Source organism: Conger conger, chromosome 1 (genome assembly GCF_963514075.1).
Source record: "Conger conger chromosome 1, fConCon1.1, whole genome shotgun sequence".
In the NCBI taxonomy this organism is placed as follows: Eukaryota; Metazoa; Chordata; class Actinopteri; order Anguilliformes; family Congridae; genus Conger; species Conger conger.
In genome coordinates, this window is record NC_083760.1 from 23,325,853 (window position 1) to 23,343,325 (window position 17,473).

General features: G+C 46.8%; 1 protein-coding gene across 1 annotated transcript in view; it reads right to left on the minus strand.

The window, feature by feature from the left end:
- Positions 1-551: 551 nt before the first annotated feature.
- Positions 552-17,473, minus strand: part of ktn1 (kinectin 1) — a 52,624-nt gene continuing 35,702 nt past the window's right edge. Inside the window, 17 exon segments of the mRNA XM_061230598.1 lie at positions 552-1,590; positions 2,983-3,093; positions 3,624-3,716; positions 3,801-3,884; positions 4,733-4,816; positions 5,596-5,679; positions 5,837-5,908; positions 6,126-6,166; positions 6,169-6,217; positions 6,312-6,401; positions 6,902-7,027; positions 8,414-8,503; positions 12,873-12,959; positions 14,878-14,968; positions 15,527-15,567; positions 16,354-16,503; positions 16,611-16,701. Coding sequence (XP_061086582.1) covers positions 1,561-1,590; positions 2,983-3,093; positions 3,624-3,716; positions 3,801-3,884; positions 4,733-4,816; positions 5,596-5,679; positions 5,837-5,908; positions 6,126-6,166; positions 6,169-6,217; positions 6,312-6,401; positions 6,902-7,027; positions 8,414-8,503; positions 12,873-12,959; positions 14,878-14,968; positions 15,527-15,567; positions 16,354-16,503; positions 16,611-16,701 — 1,414 coding nt within the window. The 3' untranslated portion in view covers positions 552-1,560.

Consider the following 17,473-nt stretch of genomic DNA (forward strand, 5'->3'; position numbering starts at 1 on the left):
GATTTTAATAAGATCAAAGGCAGAAAGAAAAGTGGGCCAAGCGGTGACTTGAAACAGAATTTCTTTTTTTTTTTGTTAAAGCTACCCAGCTCTAAACCTCCCCGTGCTCCTCTTGAGATTCCTCACATGCGTTGGAGCAGTCTGCACATGACAGAAATTAGTTCCCACAGTACATCAGGGAGAGGTTCCCATGGCTTCCCTGCGGAATCTTCCGGAAGTTTCCCAGGAGGGCGCGCTGCCTGGTCGTCTCCGCTCCATTTCACGCCTGTTGGGCAGACGTTTCGCAGCAGGCTGCAGGTGGTAAAGCGGCTGACTCCAGTCAAGAGACCAGTTTCCTCAGGGCGAGCTAAGCTCTCCGCCTGGGCTGGGGAAGCTGAATTCTTGGTTGTGGGCACCCCCTTGTGGTGGCTATAGGTAAGGCAGCAAAGATAGTACAAAGCTAACGCCACAAAACAACAAACATGACAATAGGAGCCTTCTCTCTCAAAACAATGAAACAATCACCCTTCAGGCATCAGAAAATTATATTATAAATCAGAAGACACAATAAATATTTATCAAGCATCCCTTTTAATCTTTATAACTGTCACCTTTTACAAAAAAAAAAAAAAAAAATCAGTATTAATGAAATTAGCAACAATATAGGGTGTGTTGACTACAGACAAGAGGCCTCTCTTCCTGGTAGTTAAGTAGGATAAACCGCTATTGTGTCCCTGGCCTGCTTCTGAAACACTGTGGGGCGCGGCCTTCCCTCAGTGCTGTGGTTTCCTTACAGACCTGCTCCACAAACCTCCACAGTACCTACCGCTAACCCCACCCCCCCAGGCCAGGACCCCAGAACTAAACCATGTTACACTGTGAGCCCAGTGCTGGGTGTGCGTGCGTGTGCGAGTGTGAGTGATGTTAAGACCAGGGCTCCTGGACGCAAGATGTAGTGTGGGTCAGTAGATATTCAGAAATGTTATTTGTTCTGGCGCAATTTCCTTTTAAAAAAGAAGACTAAAAACTCACAAATATCTTTTTTTTTTTTCTTTTTTTTTTTTTTAAACAAGGGAGCCTCTTTGTCTACCTCCTTGTCGAACCTAACGAAGAAAGACGTGTTTCGTGTTGTGGTCGTGTGGTTGTCGCGGTCAGAAGTTTGGGGTCGGATCGTGGCGCGGTGCGAGAGATCGGGGCAGCCTGGAGTCTGGAGGAGGGGGTGCTCTCGTTCGGAGTGTCGGGTCAGGAATGTGGCTGTGTTTTTGGTGGCAGGGTTTCGTTCGGGGGGGAGGGGGGGGGGGAGCGAGTCATTTCCGACACGGAGGTCGCCTGCGGCCCCGCCCGCCGTCCCCTCGCCCTGAGCGGCGACGGACCGAGGCCTGCGTTCGCGGGAGGAGGGGAGGAAGGGGGGTGCGTATGGCTGAGGGGGCTCGGTGGGTGTGGTCGAGCGGACAGGAGAGCCGGTTGGGTTCAGTGTTTATGACTAGGTGTGGTCGGGCGTGGCGGGACGGCGGGGGGAGGGGGAGAGGGAGGGAGCTGCAGTAAGGCTGGAGGGCAGAGGGCGAGGAGGTCCACTGCGGTTTAGATCTCAGGCGTGTCCTTGTCCCCATCCTGAAAACAGACAAACAGAGAGACGGGGGGCTCGGTGAGGAGGGACACCAGAGCTTATTTCTGCTTACTGCTAACCACTGCTGACTCACAGTCAAACTTTCAACCCTTAGTGTAAGATCACTTGTGGACCAGACACCTACCAAAGACAAAAAGGGCCGTGAGTCATAATAAATCAACACCCACCCAAATTCTATTCATTTTTGCATCGCGCTTTTCACAGAAGACACAAAGACACTTTACAGAGTAACACAGGAGATAATTCAACATATCAGCCCTAGGCCCCCAATGGCATATGATATAAATGACTCCCAGCAGCCAAATCTGGGTTGAAGTTTCTTGTGGAAAGTAATTTAGACCAGCGTTTACAAACCCTTTTCATCCACGGCACACTTTCCAAATGTACAGAATCTCATGGCACACCACGCACAAAAGGAAGCGATGTACGGTCAACAGTCGGACATTTATTTCAGCTTTCGTGAAGGGATTTGTTCATTTAAATTTGTAAAATTTTACATTTTTTAAAAGATTTTCACACTGCACATCTGACCTTGCCGCAGCAGACCAGTTGGGAAAAGCTGACTGAGACAGCCTTCAGACTCTTTGGCTTCAGCGGTCAAATTCAGTTTGACCCTTTCATTTTGCACACTGGCTTCCATTTAGTGCTTTTTAAACTGCCAAAAGAATATATGCTAATTTTATTCAGTCCAGTAAAAAGTCTGAGGGGGTTTGCCTACCAGCAAAACTGGCCGATTCTCAATTAAGTCCATCTTAAACACTGACAAACCATCTCAGCTGAACATTCAGAAATCCACCTGCTATGCCCCGGAACGTGAATGAGCTGGCAGTTAACGGGTGAGTGCAGCCTTTAGGCTTATATCCCCCATCACTGGGGCAGGTCTGTATGGCCCTGGATGCTAAAGGCTCATTTCTGCTCAACATTAGATAGATATACTGATACTCTGCGTTCATTTCGTCCGTATTTCTGCACGTTTCCTGAAACCTTGCGGATACGGACGAAACGGAGCGGTACCACTGGAAATCCTGGGGGCAGCGTAGCCAATAGTTCATGTGAGACACGATCATAGGAATGACGATGTCGCGATCTATTTAATGGCCTCACAGACCACCGCTGCCTCCGCTTTTGCATCTTCCTTAAGGAGGTACATTATTACGACCTCCTCCACCGTCGCCGTGTTTGCTGTCTTCAGTTGGAAACCTTGGACGCTGCCCTGCGGATGTATTGCTTAACATCCACACCGACGTAAAGGACGCATGGAAGTGCGCGGCCAGTGACGGTGACAACGTTTGACATATGGACGTGTCTATTTTCAGACGTAAAGGGAGCGTAAATGAGCCCTCAGGTCTGACTCAACCTGACTCAGCCTGACTCACCCCTTCCTGTCCCTTGGTGAGTTGCCGGTTGACGGCCTGAAGCAGCTGCTGCAGCTCCCTCACCGTCTGGTTGAGTCCTGCAGTCATCTTCTCCTTCCTGTCCATCTCCTCCTGCAGGGGGACAGCCCGTTAGAGCAGGAGGAGGAGGAGGAGGAGGAGCAGACAGCCACCAAACCAGGCAACCAGGCCTCAATGGATTCATACACACTGCTGGCCAAATATGGCACATGTGTATTCATTCTTCACACTGAGCAAGACCACCTTAGTGATAATATTTCTATGTGTAACACAAGGCAATGGAAGGCAGACAGGACATCCCTACTATCCTTGTAGATTCAAAGTAGGCTCTGGTCTTGTTCTTCCTTCATTACGACTCTTCTGTCCTTTGTGTGCATTACTCACCTATCTTCATAGTGGTTTCTGACCGGGCATTAACACTACAAAGGCCAGAGCCAATGTTATCTGGCATCTTGACTTTAAAATTACTCCAACACGGTAAATGGCCGACGCGTTGCTACGAATTGCTCGATCACACATTATCAAAACTAATTTTGGACATACAGAATCCATCCACTGCAGTGGTGATGAAGTTGATAAAGACTTTAGGGGATGAATTTGTCTCAGCAGCATTCCCCACTCACCCTTTGTGTAGCGATGTTGCTGTTCTCGATCAGGTCCACCTGACCCGCCTCCTTCAGGATCTCAGCCTGGATCAGGTCCAGGGACTGCTGTGCCTGGAAGAGGAGATGAAGTACGCTCAGGGCCCAAACTCATCACCCCTCAGTGTGCACCACAAGCTGCCTGGACGCCCGTCTCACCTTGTACAGATCACCCGCCACCTTCTGCCTCTCCGACTCCTCCATCTCCAGCTTGGACAGGGTCTGGGAGAGCTGGGTCTTCAGCTGCAACACAGGACGCACAGATCACCCCACCACTCCAGCCTCCCGCCCCAGCACCACCCGAACTGGAGCCTGGGCACGCTCCAGCCTCGCCCTACTTAAGGCCTCCAAACTGTTTATTCTGGAAGTCCCTACTGCCCACCGTTTCCAGGCTAGATACACTCAGTGGGCCTCTACTAATTACACAATAGTGCAGCATTTGAATGAATGCCGTCTATTTAAGGGTTTTACATCGAATTTAAACATCAAAGGTTAGCATTTAGCCTTGCTGGCTAGCATTTTTGTTAGCCTAAAGCACCTGTAAAGCTTGTATGGCCACTGCCACTTGAGATATGTATAAATGTAACTGCAGATCCTGTCATTAAGTCATTGAGAGGGCTATCATTACAAAAATCAACCCAGACTGTCTGGTGGCACCGGAAAGAGGCTAGGATGGGAGTCTAGGGTAGGAGTTTGTGAGAGCACTACGACGGAGCAGAAGAGCGTTGGGTTACGCAGGACAGGGCGTGCGTGGGACTGGGCGTCTGACACCAACGGCGTCAAACTCTACAGGCGGGTTAGAAGTAGCAAAGGCTTCCGGAGTCTGCGGGCGGAGGCGGTTATTAGTGGGTTTCAGCGGATGACCGTCAGCGGTCTTCCACACATAACCGCAGAAGAGCTTTCGGTGGTGAGCGCAAAGCGTTTATTAAATGACTGCGTGTTTGACTGCTGGGTTATGGACGGTTGACCTCGGATCAGAAGACCCAGCCCGTGGTGCTTCCCACCGTGGGAGCAGGTCTGTTGGGAGAGCGGGGGGAGGGGAGGGGTGGGTGGTTGAGATGACAGGCGCTGCTCTACTCGGCAGGGCTTACCAAATTCAGCTCCTCATTCTGCCTGACTGCTTCAGTATATGAGCCGTCAAGTTTGCTCTGCAATTCAGTCAACAGATCTTTCAGCTGAAATGAAGTTTGAAACCGGTTTAGATTCCAGCCGGGAGAGACATTCTACACAACAGAGACGGGTCACGGAGTCCCGGGAATGATTACTGGGCTCCAAGGACGTCCGTGTGAACCGTGCCCGGCTAGCGAGTGTCCAGCTCACACATTCCGGGGCCGAGGCAGTGATGCAACGGCTCCACAGAAATGTTGTGACAATACTATCAAAACAGAGAGCGGAGAGACCTGGGAAAGATGCCAGCGACTCGATTAACCGGGAAAACTCCAAGCAAGGTTTAACACTGCCATTCTCCCACACAGGCTTCTCTGGGAGACCCGTGACTCATACCGTTGACTAACGGTGTGGTTTTTGAAAGCATACTTTTGGCAGACCAATGTGTACCCTATTAACGAACTTCCATCACAAGTTATATAATTAACTGTCAAGTTCTATAAATAAATATAGTGAAGTCAATTTTAGATTTTTTTAACAGAAAGGAAACGGAAGGAAAAATGTTTTTGTCAACAGTAGGTACAAGAGATCCACGTAAAACCTCATACAAATGTTCTTCAAACACAAACACAAGCATGTACATATACGTGCACACAGACGCACACAGGCACACACAGATACATACAAACATGGGACCACAGACACACACAAGCACGACACACACACATATGTACACATACACGCAAACACAAGAGAATGTATGCACATGGGGTACACACGCACCACACACACACATTCTAGCCCCTCTGAGGAAAACTGAGCAACACTTTGTGGTAATTCTCCTCACCTCTCGAACCTCCGTCACATAGGTGGCGCTCTCCTGTTCTGCCTTCTCCAATTCAGATTCCAGGTGCTGTTTGTCCCGTCTCAGCTATAAAAGAAAATGTATTATTATTTCTTTTCTTTTTTTTTAACCATCGACAACAATAATGCCCAGAAATCCTGCAGAGCGTATACATGCAGAACCCGCTGAACCCAGAGGCTGGTAGACGAATTGCACAGGAGTGTGTTAACACTGTAAAACTCACACTCTCAAGATCCCCACCATCCGAACCCAGTCTCTCCACCTCGCTCTCCAGCAGTGCAACCTTCAGGGTCATCTGTAGCACACAAACACAAGGGGGTAGCTAGGAGCACTTACACTGCCATGACTTAAGTGTGGCTTAAAACCATATCAACCAGTATGCTCAACCAGTCTACTACTGACATTGCAATGGGCAGCGATGTCATTTAACTGGATTAAACTGCATGGTATACTAGCGGTTGGTTCAATAAGACTTTTTTTGTTACATTTGATCTACTTGACTGCTGCACAACCTCTTTCAGATCGCTCTGTGCCACCTCCAACTTGTCCCTCAACGGGACTCTTCATGCTCCACACTGCTCTGAAGTCTCTGCAGGATGCCCTCCTGTGGACAGAGGAGGAATTACAGTTTGGTCAAGAACAGGCCCTTGAGGAACTCCACACTGCAAATCTCCTTCCTAATGGCGGCCTGGCCTCACCGTCTCGGCCAGCACTTTCTTGTACGTCTCACAATCCTTCTGTAGAACCTTCTGGGCCTCCTCAGACTCCTTCAGCTTATCTGTCAACAGCTGGAGAATAAAAACAGAAGTGGATTGCACAAATTTCACAACTTCAGCACACAAATTATCACAGCCAGGACACTGAGTGATGGATAGTGCGCACTATATCTGCTGAATTCTGAACTCAATACAAGCTACTACAAGCATGGTAATTTTCACATTATTTTCAAGTTATTTTCAAATATACTTTACAGATGCCATTATCCAGAGCGAATTGCATAGAGCTAGTTATTCATGCTATCGATTACTAAATAAATATTTATTTACAGCCATACATAGTCCTATACTAAAAATATAAACAACTAGAACCAATTCTGATAGTGTGCCCCCAGAGACCTGAACCTGCAGTTTCTGAAGTGTGCCCTGACCTTCATACTACCCCACTCCCCATTAAAACTTCACTGAATTAATTTCCCTGTGAGTGAATTTGAGCAGGCCTGGAGTACAGACTAGCAGAGACAGAGGAAGTCAGGATTCGGCCTGGGAAAAGGCATCAGGGTGCTTCTTACGGTCACATCGGCGTTGTCCGACTCTGGGGCCGGGGCTGGAGCAGAGGCAGGGGCAGGGGCCGGCTCTGGTTCCGTCACCACTTCCTTAGCGGCGGTTTCAAACATCCCCAGCCACTCGCTGTGGTTCTGCGGAAGAGGCACACAGGAGCGTTACGGGTGACAGGATGAGGAGGGGAGTCTCGCCTGCTCCTAAACTCAGGCATCAGAGCGGGCGCGGAGGGGCTGTGACTAAGCGATGTTCTGCTTTGATCTGTTCACGGCTTAAAAGGATCTCCCGCGCCCGTCTGCCTCCGCGGCGCTCCATCTCTCCACATTACACGGGTGCCTGCCTCCAACCACAACTGCACAGGCTCCTTGTGCTGTCACAGGCGAAGTGTGTGTGAGTGTGTGAGAGAGAGAGAGAGAGAGAGAGAGAGAGAGAGAGAGAGAGAGAGAGAGAGAGAGAGAGAGAGAGAGAGAGAGAGAGAGAGAGAGAGAGAGAGAGAGAGAGAGAGAGAGAGAGAGAGAGAGAGAGAGAGAGAGAGAGAGAGAGAGAGGAGTATGTGTGAATGTGCGTGTTTAAGCACAAGAAGCTCTGGTTGGGACTGTCATATCATAAGAACATATTTCTTACTGTCTGTATTATAGTATCCACAGAGTACACCGTGAATAATAGCTATTTATGCTAAATACAGGGATTAAAATGACCTTTTCTTGCAGGACAGAAATACAGAGTTGCAGTTAAATGATTGGTGATATGCAGTTTAGCAGAAAAGAGGTAGAAAGTATGCATCATAACAGCAGCATGCAGACAAGCAGCAACTTGTTATTTTTGGCTAAATTTGGTGGAGCAGGCTAATGACGCATTGTGTTATTATTGCTTTGTTTCATCCATAAAATATTTTATGACACCCAGCCCTCCATGGTTACACTAAGTGCCATCTCCTTCACTGAAATATATCCACACATTAAATAAGGGATTAACTGCATTAAAATGTAAATCCATAAAGAGATGTAATAATATATGCCTCACAAACTTTAAAAATACAGAGCAAACGGAGTTAACCATTTCAGAAGCAGGGGACCAGAGAGGTCCACAAGGCTCGAAAGGGGCACTTTAATTTTACAATGGTGAAATGGCACTGTGATGGAAAAGTTAGGCATATTGATCCTCTCTAGGAAAGCAGAAAATTACAGCATCTGAATGTGCCTAATGAGTTCACTATATACTGCATCAACATAGCGTTTCTCCCCAGAGAAATCAAGCCCGTTTCTGCTTCAACATAACACGAACATATGGGCTCTGGCCTGTAGAGTAAGTTACAGGAATCCATGTGTGTGTGTGTGCGTGTGCGTGTGCGTGTGCGTGCGTGTGCGTGTTTGTGTAACTGTGTATAAATGTTACATGCCTGTGTTCGGGTAACATTTGTTTGAAGTTTTACATCGATGTACCCATTGCTGACAAGAACATGACTTCCTTTGTTACAATGCTTTGTGCATGCACATGTGTTTGTGTTTAGTCAGTGCGCGTACCTGGCTGGTAGGCAGGGGTACGGCGGGCAGGAGTCTGTGCAGGACCTCTCGACACTCTGCCTCCGTGGACACCAGGGCCTCCTGACCATCCTGGGGGGAAAAGACAAGGGCCTAAACAGGGGTACTTCACAGCTGGGTCCCAACATAGCGTCGGAGAGCCTACGTTCATCCACCTAGGCACTTATACACACAGGACCACGGTTCTGCCTCCATTGCCTGCACACACAGTTTCTGCTATACTGGAGACACAAATACTGGATCCTCTTCACCACATACACACAGTTACTGCTATACTGGAGACCACACATACTGGATCCTCTTCACCACATACACACACACAGTTTCTGCTATACTGGAGACACAAATACTGGATCCTCTTCACCACATACACACACAAAGTTTCACCTCCACGCACGGACGAACGCACGCACGATATCCTTCATTGTATATGCAAACACACACATTCCTTCATACTCAATAGCAGTGCACAAAAGCACATACGCACGCACTTGTACACGTGTACACGCACTCCTACTTGTCCGACAGGTCTAGCAGGACAACACCCTTCTAAGTGGCAAACCATATGGCACATCCCTCGATGAGCCAATTCAAATGCTTCTCCACTCATTTGTTTTCCATTTCCCTGGTAGAGCAACTGGTCGGTACCCAAGAGCACCACAGAGAAATCCTGTTTCAACGACTAGCAGGCAGGTACCCACCGTTTCCACTGATACTTCTGTTACTTAGGCACTATACAAGCACAAAATAAATTACAAAGATCCATGTACTACACAAAAATTTTTAGGGAGCTGCAGTACCTTCCCCACCACATTCTCACGCAAACTTCACTTCAAGTCTCTCCACTTTTTCAATACTCACACAGCAAATATGTATAAAGCCATCTAACCCAACTGACGCAAACTGAGAACAGATTGTGAAATTGCTCCAATTCAAAGATTCCACAATAACCTATAACTTCCTCTTTCACAACTAGCCACAGAACGGGACAAATCTTCTGTCCCTCAAGCTGCAAGGATCACCACAAGCAGAAAATGAAAGCCTTTGTTTTGGCAGACATTACGTGCCAACTACGCTTTGGCAGTGAAGCGCTTCGCAGATACTATACAAAACCACTCGGACACAATTGTGCTGTTGATTCAGTGTTGCTGAGGAAACGGGAATTACGACTGGAATCATGGGAATGTTCAGACCGCAGGCGTTGGGGGATGGGCCGAGGTGGCGTCTCTTCGGTCTGCAGACTCAGTGTTGTGGAAAACAGGCATAACATCACGACATACCAACCCCTAAGAGAGGCATTTCATCCGTACCTCAAACTCAGAATAACAGTGGCACTGTTCATCTACTACGGAAGAGCCGCCAGCTGGTTTGCACCATTCTGAAAGTGCTGTACTAACGGCTGGGGTGAAAAGATTTACGATCCTGGACTGAACGTTAATCAGTACAACAGCACCGCAAGGAAACCGCAATGATCACTTCCCATTGCCTCTATTCTACTCTAGTCTTCCCATCTACGAGTGTTGCTGGCAGAAGACCTTTCTGTAGCCAGCTTGAATTAATGAAATGGAACGAGATTTCCTTACGAGTGGGGCTCTATGATAGCTTGCAGCGCTTTGCGTTTCACACACGAATGCCTGAGGTCAACAGGGCACTAGCTGCAGGTTTGGGAGCATACGCAGCAGGTGGCCTGGAAACTGTAACACCCATACACTAAAAGGGGCCAGTTCAAGATGGCGGAAGACAGCTGTTGGGTGACAAGTGCACAAACTCTACCCTGAGCTTGGACATGGGTGAGGGGCTGCATACAGTACTGGGGAAGTATTACACACTGCACAGCTGTTAGTATCCCACACCTGTGGGGTTTTTTTTTTTTAAACCATAACAGCATTCTGAAATGTGCCGGTATAGGATCTGTATACTCAAAGGTATGAGGGTTTGAATGGACATGCACGTGACAGTACTTTGAATCTTGCAATGCCAACCAACATCCATGTAAATATCGTGAACAAAAACAACTGGCTCAAAGAAACAAGAGCAATTATTCTGATATTGTTAAAGTCTGGGTCATCACCCATTGTCATCTGACAAAAAAATACCTCACAGTATCTGTGTTCATAGAAAACAACGTATTTTTTCAGGATTTTGTCTTTCTTCTGCATAAAAAACGCAAAATACTGCTTTAACGTGGCCACTGACATTAAAATGTATAAAACAGCATAGGCATCATTTCGACTGAGGATGAGGAGGATGTGCATCCCCCAATATCGGAGAATACCTCATCTGTCCACCACAAGTTTAGACCCCTACATTGAACCTGAGTCAGACGCACAACACCATGCCCCTTCTCCCCAAACTATAGAAATATTAAAGGCACTTTTACTTTCCGACTTTCACAACAAGCGCAAACGGGGTGCGAGAACTAAGAACTCTATAGTCCAGCCACTATTGGCAAGTACAGGCTAGGCCTATTATATATCATCAATTTGAAAAACATACTTCAGGGATGCTCACGTTTTTTAAACAATAGCTTCCAAAGATGTTTTTTTTTTTTTTTTTATGTGCAGAGAATGCAAACACCGTTAATGAAATTATCTATGGTAGCCTACTTTCTTTGAAAGCAGTATCGTCTTCTTTTCTGATAATACGCAAAGATTGCTCGGAAAAACATTTGTAAGTTGTTGTCCAATGCCGAGTGTTTTTTTTTTTGCAATGATGCAGAATGATGAAGCGAACCAAAGCTAACTTTGGCAGTGAGGTTTGAACGAAGTAGTTAGCACATTTTAGTTAGCATTTTAGTACGAAAACAAAACGTTGTGCTTTACTTTTCCCGCTGATACCATGCTTGCTACGTACTGTATAGCCAGCTATTGAACTCCCAGCCCAGTGTCTGAGTCGGGAAATCCATAACATAGGCTGCGCATTGTATAGACCTAATAAGTTGCTTTTCCATACGCTTAAGATATTGCCTCGTTCATCTCAAAGAAGTCCCGAAAATGCCCTTGATACAGTTGATATACAATAATTATATACAGCTACTCTTTGTTTAATGACAAAAAAAATCTAATGGCAATGATCATCTTTAGTTTGTTTTCAATTTGGGAGAACGCTTAAGAATCAGGGTTACATTTTATTTTAAAAAACAACAGCGATTGGAGGCTAGCTCTGAGACAGGATAATGTGCACACAGAAACAATCTGTGGTGAGAGCTGACAGGCTGACAGAGACTCCCGGAACCCAAAAACAAATGAAGATATGACCCCTGCCACTGATGTCATCAATCTTTGTCGTTGAAAGGTGACCAGAGTGTAAAGACAGCTTTTTGCAAATGGCAAAGAGCCAGGTTTGTTTGGAGCTATCTGATGAGAAAGGGGATCTTGAGAACTAAGAAAAGTTAATACCCTTCAGCAGGTGTTATGATCAAGAGTGTGATCAAGGTGTGAATCAATGGTTATTTCACCAGTAAAATGGTCTTTGTGAAGGACGCAGAGCATCTATTACCATCTGAACCAAGTCCAGACTGTGACTGGAGCATAAAAAATATGTATTCTAGGTGGATGGTGTTGGATAGCACTCCCATACATAGCCAAGAACTGTAAACAGGGCAGCTCAACAAATTAAAAAAATGTAAACGTCAAGTTTGTTGCGTAAAGCTCTGTATTTTTCTTCACTTCTGTTCATTGTTTCCATTTCCAAGGACGCTTTCACACAAATTACTAAACAATAGCCGGGAAACTATAAAAACAAGACACTTTGATTAAATAAGGCAGTGTTTTTAATCAATTCAGTTTCAAGGTGACCACTGCATCGATGGCTATAAAATCACAGAGCAGAATGCAAATGCGGGGGGGGGCGCATGCTGACTGGGGGCAGGGGGAGGGATTCGCATGACAGGGGTGGGCAGTGGATGGACACAATGAAGATTAAATGTCGCGCTCGGACTAATGAATCCTAAGTGAAATCAGTAATTTGTTACTGCATACTCATTTCATACTGCATACTCAGCTAGACTGCCTTCAAGCTCCCTATTTCATTTGGCATTGTGTGCAATACGGACAACCTGTTGCTTCACACCTAATGCTGAAAGCATTCAGTTCTTTAAGAGGTGCGTTAAATAGCTGTGCTGTGGAAGCTTGGGAACAGGAAGAGGTCAATTTATTACTTCTGAAGCACATGAAGAATGCTATTTCCCAAATTAGTATAACATTGGCAGTAATGCAAGTGCCGATAACAAGGCACTTAGCAATAAATTAACAAGACTGGGATGAATCTGAGGTAATACGTTCTCCCGGAACTGAGGCAGAAATGAACAATCAATAACAGGTAGGAAATAAGTATGCAGCAGCTTATGAAATGTGATAGTTTGGCTGGCTGATTAAGGTGATCATTTTTCTGGATGCGTCCGATTTCACTCTAGCGCAAAGCAGACCGGATGTAACCGAACCTTGGCCTTCTTGCTGAGTTTCCCCTGAAGCATGGACTCGGTGGCTGCCAGAGCCTCCATTGCGCTCCAGTTTTTCTCCCGAAGCTCCTGGTCAGTTTCAGAAAGATACCGTTTTCAGGTCAGCCACATGCCAACTGTCTAGTGACTCACCCAAAACACACAAAATACAGCAGGGATGAGGCCAAATGTTTGATTGTTAGAGTAGCGGTTTCCAAACTCGGTCCTAGGGCCCCCCATGTATGCTGGTTTTCGTCCTAACCACAATTGAAATCCGAGAACTTTAACAACCAGTTATTTTTTCTTAATTATGTGCTATTGCTGTTCAGAGGGATGATTTGCCTTCTTAAGCCATTTTTTGTCACATAGCTATGCATACCATGAAGAATAATACTCCCATGTTTGTACTGTGATTATTGTGCTATATTGCAAACAATTACATAAAAATAGGCACTTTTTTTAATCAAATGATAGACTGAGGTTAATCAACAGGCTTCTAATTAAGTTGCTGAAAATATCTGTTTAATTTTTGTCATAATAGTTTCCTTAAATTTATCAACCTAATGCTGGTTTGGCTCAGTATCATTTGCTTTGTTTTTTAATTCTGTATTATCGCCCATTTGTTTAGTTTTAATGGCCAGGTGTCCACAATTTCACATTAATATCTTATTAAAGTTCTGAGATTCCAAATGTGGTTGGAACAAAAACCAGCAAACACAGGGGGCCCGCAAGCCCAAGTTTGGGAACCGAGAACACTAATCAAATGCTTTTTGATGAACAGCAATCCAGTAGAAAGGTTCTAGCAATGAAACTGTGGTCTGAGGTTGAAGGTACAACCACTGCTTAACCCTCAAGGAAAACGCATTGCCCTTATGCACTGGAGTTGTCTGAGATGTCATATAAACCAATAGTGGTAAAAGCCACTTGCATGACACCACTGTAAAATGCAATCTTCCATTTTGGCTTTAATAATCTTATCACTCAGTGTGGACTTAATGGAATTAAGAGTGCACTAGACTACACTGTCAACTGACGAACTAGTCTCAGACAATAGCAAATTACTATTTTTAAACCTACTTTCAGCAGAGACATGGGTTGACAAATTTGGCGATTACAACACTTCAACAACATTAGGGACCAGCACTTCACAATTGGCCAGAACAAAACTGAGTAGCTCCAGTTCAGTACCCGTGAGCTGCAGTGGCATGAAGTTGGTTTCCCAAGCCTACTCTTACATTCAACGACAACGGTTCACAGAGGCTGGGCTGCAGCCCTGAGAACAATAAGCTTGCCTGCAGTCTGTTCTTGCCCTACTCTGTCCTGATACCATCAAACTGACTCTCCATTTCACAGCACCTGAACTGAAGCAGGTCAATCTATTCGCAACTAACAGTAGCACCTGAAACATTGCTGCTAATGCAGTCCAGTGATCTATCATTCATTCACATACATCCACAAATATTTAGGCATAAACAAGCGTGCGCACACACACAACACATTGTGGGCTAGTAAGCATTACAGGCTGTAGTAAATGCAAATCTCCATGTAAATTTTTGCCCAGAATGAATTCCACAAGTTGCTTTCAGAGACTTGTTGCTCCGTATCCCTCTCCGTAACGGACTAGAAATACCATGTAACATTTCCACAACAACCAACTGGATTTTAAAGGTTGATTGCAGAGGTTCACGCTGCTTTTTAACTCTCGGCAGCTTCTTGTGTGAATGGTCTTCATGTCCAGGAAAGGAAAGGAGGAGGTGATAAAAGTAAGACATCCGTCACTGTCTGACTGCACTGACAGGGAAGTGCGAGGAGGAGGAGGAGGTGGAAGAGGAGGAGAGTCTAACCTTGCTAAGACACCAGAGGGAGGACAGGAGAAAAGAGAGGATTGGAGGAGAGGACATCAGAAGGAAATGAGGGGGGTGAGAGGGGAGAGAAGAGGGGTATGAGGAGATGCGGAAACAGGGAGGAGAGGAGACCAGGAGAGGGGAACGGAGCGACGGTCACTTACGTTATTCTTCTTCTTCTGCAGCTCCAGGGAATCCCTCAGCTCAGCCAGCTCGTCCTCGAGCCCTGCCACCAGCGTGTCCTTCTCAGCCAGCCTGACGGACAAAACACAAACACTGTCCCCGACTCTGCCACGCGCACACACCCAACCCTCACCCGCCATCTGTCCCCGTTTCTGCCACACGCTCTCCCAACCCTCACCCGCCATCTGTCCCCGTTTCTGCCACACGCTCTCCCAACCCTCACCCGCCATCTGACCCCGCTTCTGCCACACGCTCTCCCAACCCTCACCCGCCATCTGACCCCGCTTCTGCCACACGCTCTCCCAACCCTCATCCGCCATCTGACCCCGCTTCTGCCACACGCGCACACCCAACCCTCACCTGCCATTTGACCCCGCTTCTGCCACACGCTCTCCCAACCCTCATCCGCCATCTGACCCCGCTTCTGCCACACGCGCACACCCAACCCTCACCTGCCATTTGACCCCGCTTCTGCCACACGCTCTCCCAACCCTCACCCGCCATCTGACCCCGCTTCTGCCACACGCGCACACCCAACCCTCACCCGCCATCTGACCCAGCCCTCCGCCACATGCACGCAATAACACAGTCTGTGCGTGGGCACAGGGGATGGGACGGGAGGACACTCACGCTGTCAGCAGCTCCTGGCTGGGGGCCTCGGCTTGGGTCGTCTGGGGAGAGAGAAAGACAGAAGACGGTCACGTCTATTTGTTTGGCAGGGTTTTCACTCGCTCATGGACACAGATACTCATAAACACTCACCACAAGCATATTCTGCTTCCCCCACTTATACATACACACCGGGCATATACACAAGCAGGACGTGGGTTTTCACTGTAATTTTGAGGAATTTTATGACATACTTGCAGCCATTTTGGAATCGATTGAGTTTATAACTGACTTGGCATTTCAGTATTTGAGCTGTGAACTAGCAGGCTCAATATAGTTTATCAAACACGCTTTTGTAGAACCGAGAAGCCACTTAAGATAATGCCTTGTTTTTAGGAAATTTAGGAAATTTGTACTATTCATAAAACGAGGCATTATCATCCACTTCCATCATTGCATATACTTAATTTTATTCATACACAGCCACAGCCACAGCCACAACCACAGCCACAGCCACAAATGTGCACCCACCCAAACAGATATCTTCCCTGGTTATGGGTATGCACTCTGCACTTTGTTCTACGCCGCTCTGGATAAGAGTGTCTGCCAAATGCCATTAATGTATTGTAATGTAATGTAATGTAATGTATTGTATTGTAATGTATTTTAATGTAATGTAATGTAATGTATTGTAATGTATTGTAATGTATTGTATTGTATTGTAATGTATTGTAATGTAATGTAATGTAATGCATTGTAATGCATTGTAATGTTATGTAATGTATTGTATTGTATTGTAATGTACTGTAATGTATTGTATTGTAATGTATTATAATGTAATGTAATACCTCAGCAGTCACCTGTAGCGCCGCCTGTTGCTCTGCCTCTCTCAGTAGCCCCGCCTCTCGCTGTTGCTCCGCCTCTCGCACTAGCTCCGCCTCCCGCAGTTGCTGCTGCTGCAGTTGGTCCCTCAGCAGCGAGCTTTCCTCCTGCAGAGCCTACGACAGAAGCAGCATCAGAATCAGGGAGACCTCATTCGCAGGAATGGCCTTATCAAAGAGAGCAGGCTCGGGCTCCGCCCCTTCCCAGCAGTCCCCTCTCTCACCTTCAGCTGCTTCTCGGTCTCGGCCGCCTCCTCGGCCCGCTCCTCCAGGGTTCTCTGGAGGCGCTGCGCCACCTCCTCCCTGGCAGCCAGCCTGCAGGGGAGACACAGCAGGCCGTCAGCAGGGCACCCTCCACAGCCAAGGCAAGCTCCAGGTGCTGCCCGGCCCCGATAGTCACTTACGCTTCAGGCACTTTCACAGAGCAGCAGGCAGACGCACAACTTGTGAATTTCATTAATTTCATTAACATTCATTTCTGCTGAGACTATGTAAAGATGTAAAAATATTATCCCTTGCAGGCTCAGTATGTTGCAAGATGTGAATATTTATAGAGAACCATGGCAGACTTTGCATGCAGATTTTTTCTCACTGAATTTCATGGAACCATTTGGATTTTTCCATTTAGACAAACGTTTTTATAGATTATCGAATTTGGACAGCTAGAAACCAAAAACTCCATGAGAAACTACCCAGTCATTGTATTTAAACATTTGCTTGCAACAGAATTGTTGCGTCATCTGATATGTAACCCTGCTTTGCGTTTGAACTACAATTCCCAGCAGCAGTAGCCAATGAACCATTCACTTTGCATGATAATATCAGGAAGCTGTATTGATGGTTCGCGTGACATCATTGTCATCATTACCCCAAGCTCAGACGCTCGTCTGGTGCTGTTCTGAACCCCACCCAAAACCACACAGGGTTTCCCTCTCCCAGCAGTGAGGTCTGCCGCGTGCCTGACCCTGCCTGCCTCCCAAACGGAAGGCATTCCACACGGGCCTCTCTGAGCCAGCGCCCTGCCCGCATACCGCCAGACACCGCCGCTTCTGGCCCACATACCTGGCTAAGCCGCCCCCGCCTTGGG